Source organism: Anabrus simplex, chromosome 9 (genome assembly GCF_040414725.1).
Source record: "Anabrus simplex isolate iqAnaSimp1 chromosome 9, ASM4041472v1, whole genome shotgun sequence".
NCBI classification, from domain to species: Eukaryota; Metazoa; Arthropoda; class Insecta; order Orthoptera; family Tettigoniidae; genus Anabrus; species Anabrus simplex.
This window is the reverse complement of record NC_090273.1, coordinates 148426188-148443625: the sequence shown is the minus strand read 5'-3', so window position 1 is coordinate 148443625 and position 17438 is coordinate 148426188. Positions and strand designations below refer to the sequence as shown.

The 17438-nt window shown below is 40.7% G+C and overlaps 1 protein-coding gene across 1 annotated transcript in view; it reads right to left on the bottom strand.

Moving 5' to 3' along the window:
• Positions 1–2407: 2407 nt before the first annotated feature.
• The window catches only part of LOC136880914 (uncharacterized), a 344893-nt gene continuing 329862 nt past the window's right edge, over positions 2408–17438 (bottom strand). Inside the window, exons 3-4 of the mRNA XM_067153442.2 lie at positions 14151–14286; positions 2408–2595 (exon numbers count right to left, since the gene is read on the bottom strand). Coding sequence (XP_067009543.2) covers positions 2408–2595; positions 14151–14286 — 324 coding nt within the window. The remainder of the gene's footprint in view (positions 2596–14150; positions 14287–17438) is intronic.

Sequence of the window (17438 nt, the reverse complement as noted above, 5' to 3'; positions counted from 1 at the left end):
TTGAAAGTCATACATTTCACTGCAGTAATCGGGACTATTATTATATTTAAATATACAGCATATTGATCAAAATTAAGTTATTTAAAATAAGGCACAGATTAGTTCAATAGTACTAGATTAAATCATCGAACACAACAATGTAAATTGCACGAAGTATTCTGTTTGGATATTGCTCCTCATTGGATGCATGGATAGGATTTTTCTTAACCTCGTGGGATGTGGTGTGTTTTGGTAATAGACGTGATTTATAACGTCCTGTTTAACGCGGACTTGGCCCGTTTAAACGACTTATCTTTATGTCATATTATGAACCAATCTACTGTGACTTTCTCCTTTTTGTGCATATGTCGAATTTCATTCTTTTAATTGTTCTTTTCTTTCTTGTCTGTACCTTCTACAGTTACATTTTTTGAATCCACAGTTTTTAAATTACCTGTAAGCTAAACATCTATTTCTGTTCTCCACATACTGCGTCATGTTTAATTCGTGCTTTCTATCCTAAAAATGTTCGTATAATTTAACTTCATAACTAAATATGTTACTTTGTTTTAGGCAACACTGGAAAAATAATTTATTCTAGTAGCTGTATATTTTTGTATTGTATTATAAACTTTCTCTTGTTTTGAATTCTCAAATCTAAATTGTGTATTTCATAGCATTCTTCAACTTGTATTTTTATAGGTTTGTATTCAGTTAATGTTTAGTACTGTAATTATGAATTGTGAACACCGTAATTGGGAGAAAGCCTGCTATGTTCATCCAGGCTAACACTAGCAAGGCGGCTGAAGTATTACCGGCACCGTCTTAAATTGGACAACGGCCGGCTTACGAAGAGGATCTTCTCACTCATCCAAAGCTACAGGACTGGAAGCAAGTGGCTCAATGAAGAGAAAAATGACTTAAATTACGCTAGGTTTACTTATACTGATGTCTCAGTCCGGCCTAAATTTTGTAAATTGGTAAACTCGTGGTCTTCTCTACCAAAAGTTGTTAAATCTCGCAAATCTCTTTCACAGGAAAGAAAGGTAAAACTACTAGCAGAATTCAAAATGTATTGGGAACGAAAGCGAGCACCTAAAGAGAACTCATAAGTGAAAATAAATAAATAAATAAATAAATAAATAAATAAATAAATAAATAAATAAATAAATAAATAAATAAATAAATAATAAATAAATAAATAAATAAATAAATAAATAAATAAATAAATAAATAAATAATAAATAAATACATAAAATGTTTTCTATCACCTCAATTTCGATTTTCTTGGATTTGTTACGTTTTGAAAAACTACCCATTTCTGAAGCTACTTTATAATAACACTACAATTCCTGGACTTTTCTTAGTTTCTTTAGGGTCGACACAAATGTGGATTAAGCTAAGTTATTTTAAAATGTGCTTTACGTCCCACTGACACAGCTAGGTCTTATTGCGGTTATGTGATAGGAAAGGGCTAGGAGTGGGAAGGAAGCGGTCATGGCCTTAATTAAGATACAGCCACAACGTTTTCTTGATGGGAAGATAGGAAAGGACGTAAAGTCGTCTTCGGGGCTGCTAACAGTGGGGTTTGAACCCACTACCTCTTGAATGCAAGCTAAGAACTACGTGACACAATCCACGCAGCCAAACTGAATTTTACGACCGGACCCTTCCTGACGTACAACGTAGTAGAGTCATTAAGTTTGTGGACTGGCCGCCTAGTGTCGCTGTGGTGCACTACTGTGAAGTGTTTGCACCACAGGATGTTGCCGTGACAGTTCTTCATTAGTCCCAGCAGTTCCAGAACTAAGGTCTGTGTTGTGAACAGTAGTTGAATGTCTGCGGCGGAAATTAGGAATGCTGTAGTTTGATCAATGAGCAAAATTCAAGTTCTGCCAAAAATTAGGCAAATCCGCTAGTGAAACGTTTGAGACGATAAGTCGAAATCGCCCGGATCACCATGACGAAATACAGATAAAGAAACGATATGACCCTTGAACTGTTACAGTAGTTTCACTCCACGAACATATTGACTGTAGTACGTACGTAGGTGAACACTGTGTCGCCTACACTGCAGGCGATAGTCCACGAAATGTTTGACTGTAATGGTAAAGGCACAATTCAGCGTTCTGTGGTGGTTCGCTGTGTGATGTGTTATGTATAACTAAAGAGACGTGTATAGAGACGAACACGAACACCCAGTCCTCGAGTTAGAGGAATTAACCAGAAGTGTAAAAAATTACGGACTACCCGGGAATCAAAGCTAGGACCCTCTGAACTGATGCCAGTACTTTGATGGTTCAGCCAAAGGGATCGACAATGAAGGCATTTTTATTTATGTTAATGATTTTATTCGTGTACCATGATTGACTATTACTTGAGGTCTATGAGTACATGTTCCTCAGAAGGTGAGTTGTAAGTACTTGTCTTAAATACGATCACATCGGGCAACTGCAGAGGCTAATATCATTGTTGTACTCACCGGATCACCGTTTAACAACCACGTAATGTGCGGTACAGGATGCGCAGGACTCGAACTGCAATTCGCCTCCAGTAACTCGCCCACGGTGTAGACGGGTTTGCGTATCGTTACTTCCGGTGGCGTGCGTTGTGGAACTGCAAGAGAGAACGTAACATTAAGTATGCTGTCAAAAGCACACAGAAATTTATACTTAGCATAGGTTACGAGACTGTGTTATAATCTATTAACATTCAACAACTTTTGCTTGACGGTGACGAAAAGGCTAATAGAAATGTTTCTGTAGAGTGTATTACTGAGTTATACCAGCATTTTGGAAAAATATCACACACTATTAGGAAACAAAAGATTGACATTTTTACGGTCATATTTAAAGAATGGATAATGAAAGACTAACTAAAGGGATATTTAGTCATACCTTCTCACTAGAAGTCAATAATAACTGGATAATTGAATTGAGAAAGACCTTCAAGAAATCAACGAATTTATATGGGACAAACCTAACTTTATAACGTTGGTGAACAAACATAATTTTGCTAAATAGTACAAGATGAGAACCAACACTGCATGGATGGGAGAACGGAGACAAAATCATAGCGAGAAGATGAAGAGATTCTGGGAAGGAAACAAATTCATCTGTTAAATAAGTTCAATCGCGGTGCTTAGTGGGGCACAACGTTGTACAAACAAATTAAATACAGTAACAACGTTTCTATTTCACAAACTTAATATATTATTTGAATTTAACGTTAACAGGTTATTTAATTGTGATATTTATTATACCCTCATCTTCTTTATAGACTCTTATGCCTTTCAGTGTTCAGTCTGCAAGTCTCTGTGAGTTTACAAATCACCGCCATAATCCTCTATTCGTAATTAGTTCTGTGTACTCGTTTAGTTCTCTACCTTTTCTCTCTAAATCATTAGAAACGCAATCTAAGCATATTCGTCCTGATCTCCCTCTACTACTCTTACCCTGCACAGCAGAGTATGTTATTCTCTTAGGTGACCTGTTCTCCATCATTAGACTCATATGACCCCACCACCGAAGCCAGTTTATGTGTACAACTTCGTCAGTCGAGCTCATTTCTAACTTAGCCTTTATCTCCTTTAACCTTATGCTCTCTAGCCAAATAAGTCTTTATGCAAGCAAATTTTACTGGCTGGCTACCTTTGCGTTATAAATACTGAGTTGTTGCCACTTTCCTTATACGATCGTTAAGCAAGAATGTAAATAGTTATTGCGAAGTTTATTGTACGATATTGCAATGAAGTACATCCACAGACTTGTTTCGTCTCGAACAGGAAGTCATTTTTTGATGTTGGCAGATTCTTACTGCTTCAATCGAACGAATAAGAAATATTTAAGGGAATTTGCCAATACATTATTGTGTAAGACGCACAAGTTGATTGTGAGATAGCATACACTTGTTTCATCTCCAGTGATAAGTCTCTTTAGTTGTTGGCAGCTCATTACTACTTCAATAAAAAGATATGTGGCCATCTGCTTGCTAACACAACGGCAGTTGGCCAGCTGCTACTCCTAGTCTTATGATCACTGCGACAGTCTCCAGATGGATAAGCGATAAGAACACAGCGAGCTAATGGCTCGCCGTAAAGAATATGATTAACTTGAAATTCGCCTCGGCAGAAGCGAAATGATTTTTGTTTCTCGAAATTATAGGCTTGATGCTTCTAAGCTGTCGAGCTTGATGCTACAAGAAATAAAATTAAAATCTGTTTTACTCAAGATAAAGAAGAAACGTAAGATAAGCCACTGAAAAATCTCTTTTCATATTCGGTAGGCAGTATTGCTTTGAAGATCAAAAACTTGCAGTTTCTTTGTGGGAACAGAAGATTGATGATGCAGTGGCATTGCAAGTACTTTACAGTCTGAATGAAGAGTATGCAGAGAACGTGGGGGGCCCTGGAGGAGTGGAAAGGAAAGGGTTCCACAATACCTTACTCAATAATGATGAATTTCTCTTTATATCATAATATAACATAACTGCCTTCTTCCGCTACTCAATAGAGGATGGAAAATGACACTTAGCAGCACCGTGTTTCCGCACTCATCTACTAAAAAATGGGGTCTCTGTATTCCCAGCTCAAGTTATTTCCGCTTTCACCATGTTGAGTAACGTACAGGTTAATATATTTCCGACAGATCATTATCGCGTATATCATAAAGTTCGTTTTACCTTCATTAATCAGGATCAGAGGACGATGTGTCAGACTATGGTAGCTTAGTGGACTGTTCACTGCTTCAAATAACGTTAATTTTAATGTTTTAGTGTAACATGACGTCATGAAAGCCTGCACACGTCTTATATCTTTCATAACACGGCTCGAACAAGTAAACAAGAAAATGTCCATGAATGGATGCAACGTGGACGATTTTCCGCCGTGACGAAACAAAATTATTTATAATTAACTTATTTTAATTTAGAATAAGGAAAATCACCATAACATGAAATAAAATATTGTACACAAGAGCCACTGAAGTGCTAAGTTTACGGCACTCGTTTTTAAATTCCGGCCGAGGCACCAGTAATGACATTTACTGGAGATGAGTTCAGCACAGCTCAACTTACACGAGTCAGTTACTGTAATTTTATTTTAACATGGAAGTTATGTTGGACAGAAAACCGACACCGTGGTAACCAGCCGACCAGTGTTCGTCATCGTCATCACGATATTACCGTGTGTTAGAACACTGCCTTCTATATATACAGTACGTATAAATGGCGCCGTGTTTTAAGCGAGTTCCCACTGTCTTTGACTGGCGTTTCACAAACGACACAGCAAAGCCCTCAACACACGGTAACGTCGCCGAAGGCACCACAATTCTTCTGATAATACGTATCTTGCCAATATTTATGGCCACAATAGTGTTTAACAAATCAGCTGCCATAATGTTGGACGTAGATCTTGATAGATGGGGCTACCTTGCGACATAACATGGTAATGTTACGTGCTGGATCAGCTGCCATAATGTTGGACGTAGATCTTGATAGATGGGGCTACCTTGTGACATAACATGGGAATGTTGTGTGCAGGATCAGCTGCAATACCACTGGACGTAGATCTTGAGAGATAGCGCTACCTTGTAACATGACATGTTAATGCTGTGTGCTAGATCAGCTGCCAAATTGTTGGACGTAGATCTTGATAGGTGGGGCTATTTTGTGACATAACATGCGATTGTTGTGTGCTGGATCAGCTGCCATATTGTTGGACGTAGGTCTTGATAGATGGGCTATCTTGTGAAATGACATGGGAATATTGTGTGCTGGATCAGCTGCATATTGTTGGACGTAGATCTTGATAGATGGCGCTATCTTATAACATGACATCGAATGTTGTGTGCAGGATCAGCTGCCATATCATTGGAAGTAGATATTGATAGATGGCGCTATCTTGTAACATGACATGTTAATCTTATGTGCTAATCAGCTGCCATATTGTTGGACATAGACCTTGATGGATGGGGCTACGTTGTGATATGACACGGGAATGTTGTGTGCTCGACTATCTGCCATGTTGTTGGACGTAGATCTACATAGATGGGGCTATCTTGTGACATGACATGTTAATTTTGTGTACTGGATCAGCTGCCATTTTATTGGACGTAGATCTTGATAGGTGGAGCTGTCTTGTGACATGACATGTTAATGTTGTGTGCTGGATTGGCTGCCATGTTGTTGGACTAGATCTCGATAGGTGGAGATGTCTTGTGAAATGACATGTTAATGTTGTGTGCTGGATTAGATGCCATATTGTTGGACGTAGATCCTGATAGGTGGAACTACCTTTTTAGCATGACATGTTAATGTTGTGTGCCGGATTAGCTGCCATATTGTTGGACATAAATCTTGATAGGTGGAACCACCTCTTAGCATGACATGTTGTGTACTGGATTAGCTGTCATATTGTTGGACATAGTTCTTGATAGGTGGAGCTGTCTTGTGAAATGACATGTTAATGTTGTGTGCTGGATTTGCTGCCATATTGTTGGACATAGATCTTGATAGGTGGAGCTACCTTTTAGCATGACATGTTAATGTCTTGTGCTGGATTAGCTGCCATATTGTTGGACATAGATATTGATAGGTGGAACTACCTTTTAGCATGACATGTTAATGTTTTGTGCCGGATTAGCTGCCATATTGTTGGACATAGATCTTGATAGGTGGAGCTACCTTTTAGCATGAGATGATAATGCTGTGTGCTGGATTAGCTGCCATATTGTTGGACATAAATCTTGATAGGTGGAGTTGTCTTGTGAAATGACATGTTAATGTTGTGTGCTGGATTAGCTGCCATATTGTTTGACGTAGGTCGCGATAGGTGGAGTTGCCTTGTGAAATGACATGTTAATGTTGTGTGCTGGATTAGCTGCCATATTGTTGGACGTAGATCTTGATATGTGGAGTTGTCTTGTTACATGACATGTTAATGTTGTGTGCTGGATTGGCTGCCATATTGTTGGACGTAGATCTTGATATGTGAAGTTGTCTTGTTACATGACATGTTAATGTTGTGTGCTGGATTAGCTGCCATATTGCTGGACGTAGATCCTGATAGGTGGAACTACCTTTTAGCATGACATGTTAATGTTTTGTACTGGATTAGCTGCCATTTTGTTGGACGTAGATCTTGATAGGTGGAGCTGTCTTGTTACATGACATGTTAATGTTGTGTGCTGGATTAGCTGCCATATTGTTGGACTAGATCTCGATAGGTGGAGTTGCCTTGTGAAATGACATGTTAAAGTTGTGTGCTGGATTAGCTGCCATATTGTTGGACATAGATCTTGATAGGTGGAGCTGTCTTGTTACATGATATGTTAATGTTGAGTGCTAGATCAGCTGCCATATTGTTGGACGTTGTTCTTGATAGATGGGGCTATCGTTTGTCATGGCATGTTAATGTTGTGTGCCAGATCAGCTGCTATATTATTGGACGTAGGTAATGATACTACACTTTTCCTTATATTTATCGTAACTCCTTATCTCCCCTGCGGGTGAGTCAAACGACGCATTATCTGTATTCCTGAATGTTGTAAGAGGCTACTAAAAGGGAACTACCAGAATCTGTACTCGGTCTCTCGTCTTCTAAGACCAACATCATGTCCATGATTCTATGTTCTTCCGTGCGAGGAAAAATGCACGACTGCGATTTATTAATTTTATTATTTCCTCTTGTGGGATTTTTGAATCCCAAGAGAATTCGTTCCCGGGTGGGGAATAAGTGAATGCCTCCAAGCTATGGGTGGTAGGAGGGTAAAGGTATACCTGCCGTGCAGTTGTGTAATGTTTTACTAGAGGCTGGAGGAAGAAGACCTCAATGGAAAGTAACCCGGTACTCTAGGCTTGGGTTGTGCCAGCACCCCATCATATGGAGAAGACAGACAATGCTAAACGGCCCAAAGATAAAGTCGGACGGATTAACATACGACTACAATACCAATGGAATAGGAATATGAAAAGGAGGACAGATGACAGAATCCCCAATATAATGATAAACTAGGAAGCTTCGGCCACAGAAAGCAGGTGAAACCTACGGGAAAGTGGATAAATGGTTTACAGAGGAGCATGGATAGAAGGGGCTGAAGTTAGTAAGATGCACGAAATCGAGAAATGTGGAGGAATGTTTATATGGACTTATGGGTATTGTAGAACATTTCTAAAAACTTAAAATAAAATATATGAAAATTGAATATTGACGACCGCATTGGAATCGAAATCGACTTGCAACCTATTAGGTCGTGTTACGTGTATTTAGTACGTGTTGAGGAGATGTTATGTACAGAACAAAAATAGCCAACCAAACACCAGTGGGATCCGAACCCACAACCTCCCGATTTCACGTCGGTTGCTCTACCAATTGAGCTACGGTGGCCTAGATCATCTTTGTTCTGTTGGAAAGGATCTAAGCTACAGATCTGGCACAACTGCCATCACATGCAGAGTGCGTTTAAGTCGCCCGTTGAGTGCCATGTGAATGAATATTGAATATCCACGACCGCATTAGAATCGAAATCGACTTGCAACCTATTAGGTCGTGTTACGTGTATTTAGTACGTGTTGAGGAGATGTTATGTACAGAACAAAAATGGTCAACCGGACACCAATGGGATCCGAATCCACAACTTCCCGATTTCGTGTCAGTTGCTCCATTCTTCAGCCGTGCTAGAGGGTGAAGTCATCTCCCGCAGAGAGCGACTGGCCAGGCTTGCATCGGCTTGACTACACACTGTTCGGAAGGCATCGTGTTGGAATGCGGTCAGGCGTACAGTCTATTGCTTGTGAACACTCGCGCTATGTTTTCCGATTGGGTAGTCGCACCCTGTCACTATGAAAATGGGAAACCACGGAAAACCGTCTTCAGGGCTGCCGACAGTGGGATTCGAACCCCGTAACTCCCGGATGCAAGCTCACAGCCGCGCGCCCCTAACCGCACGGCCACCTTGTCCGGTATTATTATTATTCTTCTTCTTCCTTCGTTATGCCCATTCATAGAGCGCGTTTGAACTTGATAGTTGGTTTGATGGTTTGTGCCTTCTTATCCTCCCAAAATCTCTTCATGAATGCACTGTGTTGCATCTTGCGTTCTGTCGACCACTTCCTACCAGTTGTCTTTTTTGGTTTCTCCCTAAATTTATGATTAGCTACTTTGGTTCTAAAAGCTCCACGATTTTCCATGATGTCGTCTGTAATATTTATTTCTTGGAGGTCCGCCTTAGTTTCTTCTAGCCATTTTATTTTGACCTTCTTTGAGTTGATTACTTTGAATAATCTTTTAGTTAGTCTGTCGCTGTTCATTCTGTAGATATGGCCATAGAAATTAAGGCGCCTTTTCCGTACAGCATCAGTAAACCTGTCGGTGAAGGAGTAGAGGTCCGCTGTTTTCCTCTTAATCCACATTCCATTTTCTCTCGTAGGACCATAAATTTTCCTGAGAATTTTCCGCTCCTGCTTTTCAATTTCTGTAATTTTAGAGTGACCACCTAAGCATATGGTTTCTGAGGCATATAAAGCTTCGGGCAATACAACTGTCTTGTAGTGTCGTAATTTTGCATTACGCGATATGACTCTTTTGTTGTAGTAATTCCACGTCAGTCTGTATGCCTTATGTAGTTTGGTGTTTCTTTCTACATTGGCACTACTGTCTAATCCTGATGGTAGTATAATTTCTCCAAGGTATTTGAAGGAGGGCACCTGTGAAATTGTGCCGTTTTCCATCTCTAGCGGAGTTCTTTTGCTATTTTGACGTAGATTTTCCATGTACTTGGTTTTCTCGTAGGATATCTGGAGGCCTGCCTTTGATGCTATATTGTGTAGTCTCTGTATGGCATACCTTGTTTCATCCTTGGTCTTAGTAATGATTGCGAGATCACCAGCAAATGCTAAACATTTCACATTGACCTTGCTTCCCAAATTTCCGATGTTCACACCCTTGATATCCTTTTCCCACTCTCTAATAACTTTGTCTAGAACTAAGTTAAACAGAATAGGGGAGATGCTGTCACCTTGACGAACGCCCGTACATATTTCAAAAGGCTCAGAGATTTCTCCAAGGAATTTCACTTTAGAGGTCGTACTTGTGAGGGTCTGCTGGATAAGTGCTCTGGTCTTCTTGTCCACTCTGAGTTCTTCTAGGGTATCAAATACTGTCTGTCTCTCCACAGAGTCATACGCCTTCTTAAAATCCACAAAGGTGACGATCGTGCTGGCACTTCGGCGAATCCTTAATATCGTCTTCAAGTTCCATATTTGTTCTGCACATGATCGACCTTTCCTGAAACCCGCTTGGTACTCGCCAATCAGATGATCTGTCTATTATTATTATTATTATTATTATTATTATTATTATTATTATTATTATTATTATTATTATTATGCCTCCCTTTGTTGGATCAGTGGTAAAGCATCGGACACCAGATCCCAAGATAGTGGGTTCAAACCCGGCAGAGATATTCGATTTTTTCGAAGGGCGGGAAAACGTCATTTCTACACTCCATTTCGTACGATGTCGGCATGTAAAAGATGTCTGATGAATTAATTAAAACTCAGGCATAGATACCCAAGAGATATTCGGTTTGCTCTGCCATCTAGTAGGCGTACAATTAAACGGAACGTCGAAATTCACGAGCAGACAGACAGATGGTGTTGAATGAAGAGGCTTGCGCACGGTAACTGAGGCCATACTATTATAATAGTATATCATTATTGTTATTATTACAATACGAGTATGTCAATAAAATAGTAACGGCCGTGTGACTGTAAATTGAATATTTTGGCGAAATTTTCGTGTAGTTATCAGTTTCAGGTGTAATAATGAACATCTGGATATTTTTTAGCTTTGCTGTCTGTTTTCCCGGTTTGTCTGTTTGTCTGAGGTGTTAAACTGGAAAACTTCTTCATATATAGATTCCACCTGCTCTTGGGTAGGTTTTAGGACAAATATTATTTCTAAATTACTGAATGGGTTGGGGGTTTATAGGAATATCGAAAAAGTGACAGTGACCAAACTTAATGGATATCTGCCAGACTTAATGCAAATATATTTCTAAGTTTCTTTCTCATGTGCACCTTTTTTCAGGAGGATTAAAAGGGAGATATAATTAACTGACCGTTTTTCAGTCTTTTGCCAATGGAGTTAGTCTAAAATTATGCGTATAAACCATTTCTTATAACTGCAAAACTACTGGAAATATTTCAACCAAACTTCACATTTAGCATCCAGCTGCCCAAAGGTAAATTTTAAAGTCCATAGCATTACAAATTCCTTGAATGGACTGGGGGTTTATAGGAAACCGAAATAGCGCTTTTACTCTCCCACAAAATATACAAAGACGAACCTGAATGGAAATCTACCAACCATGATGGAAATTAATTTCTAAAACTTTCCTCATGTGCCCTTTTTCAATACGGGAGATATCATTCACGGATTGATTTACAGGCGTAAAATGTGCTGCACGTGGAGCAGATTCCTCTTGTTCTTCTTCTTCTTTATAGGTTTACCCTCCAGGGTCAGTTTATCCCTCGTACTCAGCGAGGGATCCCACCTCTACCGCTTCGAGGGCAGTGTCAGGGAGCTTCAGACTCTGGGCCGGGGATACAACTGAGCAGGATGACCAGTACGTCGCCTAGGCGGCCTCACCGGCTATGCTGAACAGGGGCCTTGCAAGGGGATGGGAAGATTGGAAGGCATAGACAAGGAAGAGGGAAGAAAGCGGCCGTGGCCTTAAGTTAGGTACCATCCCGGCATTTGCCTGGAGGAGAAGTGGGAAACCACGGAAAACCACTTCCAGGATGGCTGAGGTGGGAATCGAACCCACCTCTACTCAGTTGACGTCCCGAAGCTGAGTGGACTCCGTTCCAGCCCTCGTACCACTTTTCAAATTACGTGACAGAGCCAGAAATCGAACCTGGGCCTCCGGGGGTGGCAGCTAATCACACTAACCATTACACCACAGAGGCGGACAGATTCCTATTCTATATGAATAAAATAGTAATGATAGTGTGTCTGTACATTGAATACTTTGGCGAAATTTGTGTACAGTTATCCGTTTCAGGTGTAATAATGACCATCTGCAGGTTTTTTTTAGCGTTTTTTGACGTCTGTTGATCTGTTTCTTAGAGTTCTTATAACTGGAAAAATGCTGGATATATTTCTAGCAAACTTCATATTTATAATTCAGCTGTTTTGGATAGGTTTTACAGCTAATATTATTTCTAAATCTCTGAATGGACTGGGAGTTTATAGGAAGATCGAAACAGTGATTTACCCTCCCACAAAATATACATGTCCAACCTTAATAGAAATCGACCAGCCTTAATGGAAATCAATTCCCAAACTCTTTTTTATCATGTGCACTTTTCGATAGGAGGATTAATAAAATAGACGATTCTACAGGCTGTCATGTCACTTCAAGGTGGGCTAACGGGAATACAGTCACTAAAGAGAAATTTAACTCTTTTCGATAAGACGGATAATAAGAGGGTTAATAATAATTTCGTGTGACTATTTCTAGCCGAGTGCAGCCCTTGTAAGGCAGACCCTCCTATGAGGGTGGGCGGCATCTGCCATGTGTAGGTAACTGCGTGTTATTGTGGTGGAGGATAGTGTTATGTGTGGTGTGTGAGTTGCAGGGATGTTGGGAACAGCACAAACACCCAGCCCCCGGGCCATTGGAATTAACCAATGAAGGTTAAAATCCCCGATCCGGCCGGGAATCGAACCTGGGACCCTCTGAACCGAAGGCCAGTACGCTGACCATTCAGCCAACGAGTCGGATTAAAGTAAACTCGTGTCCTCATATTCCTCGAGGTGGTGCAGCTCTTTTCGGACACACCCCCAATGGAGGTGAGCTGCGTGTACCATTTCAACCACAGACCAGCCCTCCTGCCATTTTAATACCGTGAATCGAACCCCGGCCCCCGAGGACGGCAGCTAATAACACTAACCGTTACGCTACGGAGGCGAACATATAAGAGGGGTTATTGTCTACGATTGGTTTCTTGAGCCTCCAGCCACAGCGCCACTGCGGGGTTCAGAGAAACAATAGTGTGTAACCGACAAGAAGGGAGAAATTCCGCACAACTTCTGACCAGGAAGTGTGTGATCGTCCTCATTCTGTCTCCACTTTGTCCAGCATTATTGCACTTCACGTTCCTGCCGCCTGCTTTAATAGAAGAATAACACTTCAACATGCCGTAATAAACGTTTGAATCCAGCCATGTAACTTGGCATAAATTCATGAAAGACTCGTGTAGCTCTTTACCAATTCCCGTGCGAAGAACGGGTATATAGGCTAATTATTATTATTATTATTATTATTATTATTATTATTATTATTATTATTATTATTATTATTATTGTCCGACTCGTTGGCTGAACGGTCAGCGTACTGACCTTCGGTTCAGAGGGTCCCGGGTTCGATTCCCGGCCGGGTCGGGGATTTTAATCGCTTCTGATTAATTCTTCTGGCTCGGGGACTGGGTGTTTGTGTCCGTCCCAACACTCTCCTCTTCATATCCACACAACACACTACACTACCAACCACCACAGAAACACGCAATAGTGATTACATCCCTCCATATAGGGTTGGCGTCAGGAAGGGCATCCGGCCGTAAAACAGGGCCAAATCCACATGTGCGACACAGATCGCACCCGCGACCCCACAGGTGTGGGAAAAAGCGGTAGGAAAAGAATAAGAATAAGATTATTATTATTATTATTATGTTGAACAGTAAATATATTTTTTCGACGATATTTATTTTACGTACGGATAAACGAGAACGAACCTAGTTTGAAAACTTTCAATTACTACCGGACTGAGCCAGGATGCTATTATTATTATTATTATTATTATTATTATTATTATTATTATTATTATTATTATTATTATTATTATTATTATCATTATTATTAATTGTTTAATTTTACAGTAACGCAGGTGAGTTGTCGGCGATGCGGAGATGATTGGGAAGGCAGTGGTTTGTTAGTGTTAACGTGTGAAAGGGAAACCATGGACAACCCTCAGACAGTCAGTTCGGAACCCTTCGACTTTCTAATGTACGTTTACAACTATGTCCCATACTTCCTGTGGCGTTCTCAGTCCTCCAGTTTGCTAATGTAATTCTCTCACGCTCATAAGAGCACAATCATACCATCTACTTACTGATAACGGTGAGTTCCTCCTCGTTGGACGTTTTGGTGAAGATGGGGTGCTCCGTAGACACCTCACACGTGTAGTATCCTGACGCCGAAAGGTCCAGGTCTCTCAACATTATCTCCCTCTCGTTGCTGTGGTTCTTCTGGAACATTTGAAATAGGAAACTTGTAATCACGGAGGAAACCACCAGACAGCCAATAACATCATTCAGTATTAAACATCTTGATATTCTTATCTTGGACATTCTTATCACAGAATAATAATAATAGAAAGGAATAAGAAATAACCAACAGAACAGGTTTAAGAATTTCTGTAGAAAAATTGTGACAAATATAAAAAATGCTCCAGCATTTCTAATAAAAGCATTTGGTCGAATAAGCCAGTCGGCCGCTACACGCGGTGAGAGGAAGGTAACGTGCCTACGCTCCGTGTGTGTGTGTGTAGTGTTCTCAGCGTGTTGTATTGAACAGTATAACAGTACTGTAAACAACTCTAAAAACTTTGATAGTTAACTGTCATTCAAGTGATTTCATTGTGTAACTACGAGGAAAACAAAACATGGCAACAAGATTTACACGTAAAAATACCTTGAAATGAACCTTCAAACGCGACAACCGACCTTCGGCATGGGAAACTCATGAATGGATCCAACACTTCTTGAAACTCAATGAGGACCAGATAGAAATGATTCAGCTGGACAACCTAGAAAATGCCGCCTTCATAAAGGTAATATCAACTACTCTTTTTGAAAGAATGGTTTATAACTATCAGGGTACAAACAATGTATGACATTACAGGTTGGTCGGATAGGGAGGGTTAAAGTCAGTGATGCGGAAACAGTACAGAAAACGGTTCGAGTGTTAAATGTACCACCAGATGTCCCGATAGAATCTTTTAACTCGGTGCTTAGTAAATACGGCAAAATTATTGATCAAGGAGAGAAGAATGGGCCTTCCGAGTACATAATGGTATACGTGCTTTTCGAATGGAAATTAAAACATCAATTCCATCTTTCATTTATATTGAAGGATACCGTGCGCAAATTATTTATGATGGACATGTCTAGCTTGTAATTCCACTACTCATTTGCGACCAGAATGTTCCTTACGTCAGACTAGGTTAGCCGAGAGGAGGCTTGTCAACACTGCAGCTGATACAGGTGACTCAAGTGGGTTAGCGACTAGTCAACCGGACCCTGCTCCAGCGATCTTGACTGACAACACAGCGATCCCAACTCAGCTCGTCGAAGTACGGAACGTAAACAACACACAAGTTCGTGTGGCTAACTCCAAAGAGTTTCCTACTCTTCAAGAAACAACATCTAAACGGATGAAAATCGACAGTAGTGTATCCCATTCCCTTAGTTCCTTTCTGTCATCGACAACTGAACTCACTGGCGACCATGAACCTTCTTCCCAGGCTACTGATATTTCCATCCCATCCTCTAATCGAGATATGGGAATGTCTCAATTACCTGTACATACGGAATCAACTTCTGACCCTCTTCACTCTGGTGATGATATCACTCACAGCACCAACCTTCCTGTATGCACTCCTCCTGTACGGGACGCCCAAGGGAATAATATACGTCTTTCGGACCTGATGGACACTGATCAAGTAGTAGAACAGTAATATAGCACAGCCCCACCAAAGCCAGCATAACACAACAGGTGAGGTGGTTTCCCACGAGGAGCGACCCGAGTTGACAGTGAAAAATAGTAGAGATCCTCGCTTGCGTACGCCTCGGAAAAGTGTTGAGCGGATGGAAATCACATAAAAAATAGTTTGGGAGAAGCTGATTTTTGCAGTCGATGAAAATGTTTATCAATCTCATGTTTCTATCGTTACTCTGTCTTCTTGTCATGCCTTCAGTTGTAACGACTTTCGCCACTCTCAACATAAGCGGAGTGAGAAGTGACACAACGTTGGGTCTGTTGGGACGTTTCTTAAATGAATATGATGTTGATATTCTTTTGTTACAAGAAGTGAACAGCAGTAATTTAGGCTATTTATTTAATTATGATTATGTAGTAATCATTGGTGACAGTGCACGAGGAACTGCTATTGTGTATAGGAAAGGGATTAAGCTAACGGACATTACAATGGACCACACGGGAAGAATATTATCAGCCTCTTTTAATAATATCACGACCATTAACGCGTACAGTCCCCCGCCTGGTGGCCATGATCGTTAAGGCGCTGAAGTCTAAAAACGGTCTAACACCAAGGTTAGCCGGTTCGAGTCCCGTTGGTCGAAAAAATTTTCACCATCAGAATGTTGGCCGGCAGGGTAGGGGAGGTGGTGGTATACAATTTCTAATCACTAGATTGCGTGCCAAAAGCCTGGATTAAATTCCAAACCTCTCCGCAGTGCTCATATGGAGTGAGGGCATATGACGCTGTTGATGGTGATTCGTCCGTCGGATGGGGACGTTAAGCCTTGAGCAGACCCCTTGGTGCTATTCGACAGGAGTAGGCTATGTGCCGGCACCGGGTTTCACCCTCTCCCTACTATCATATATCACGTCATTCATTTCATCTCTCATTAACTCCTCTGATGAGGTTGACGTCAGGAAGGGCATCCGGTCATAAAAAACCGCCACGACAAATTCATCTCACCTCATACCCGACCCCGTAGGGAAACGGGACAAGGGTTGGACAAACAACAACAACATTAACGCGTACAGTCCATCTGGTTTCCTGTTTAAACAGGAACGGAATTCATTTTTCACTCAGGACATCCTACCACATATAGCGACATCGAATACTGTTCTTCTGATGGGCGACTTCAATTGCATTTTACAACCACGTGACTCAACAGGTGTTTTTAAGTTCTGCCCAGGACTGCAGATGCTAGTACAAAGAATGCAGTTGGCTGATGTCTGGGAGACACTTTATGCTCCTCGTGTTGAATATAAATTTTGCTGCGATGATACAAAATCTAGGATAGACAGAGCATAGACAAAGGCAAATATTCTAGAATACTGCGGAGTCGTACCAGTTGCATTCAGCGATCATCATAGCGTAATATTCACGTTAAACTTTGCCAGATTACCCATTTTTCAGCCAGGAAAGGGGATTTGGAAAATGAATAAACATGTTTTTAGGGCTGAGGAAGATGTTCAGCGATTTAGTGTTACGTATCATCAGTGCAAAAGCAGTCTTTTGCGTTATAGGAATATTATGGACTGGTGGATGGAGAAATTGAAACCGGCTATGAAATCAGTGGCAAGGAACATAGATTATGAACATCAGCGGGAACTTAATTATAGTCTAGAATTCTATGAGCGAGTA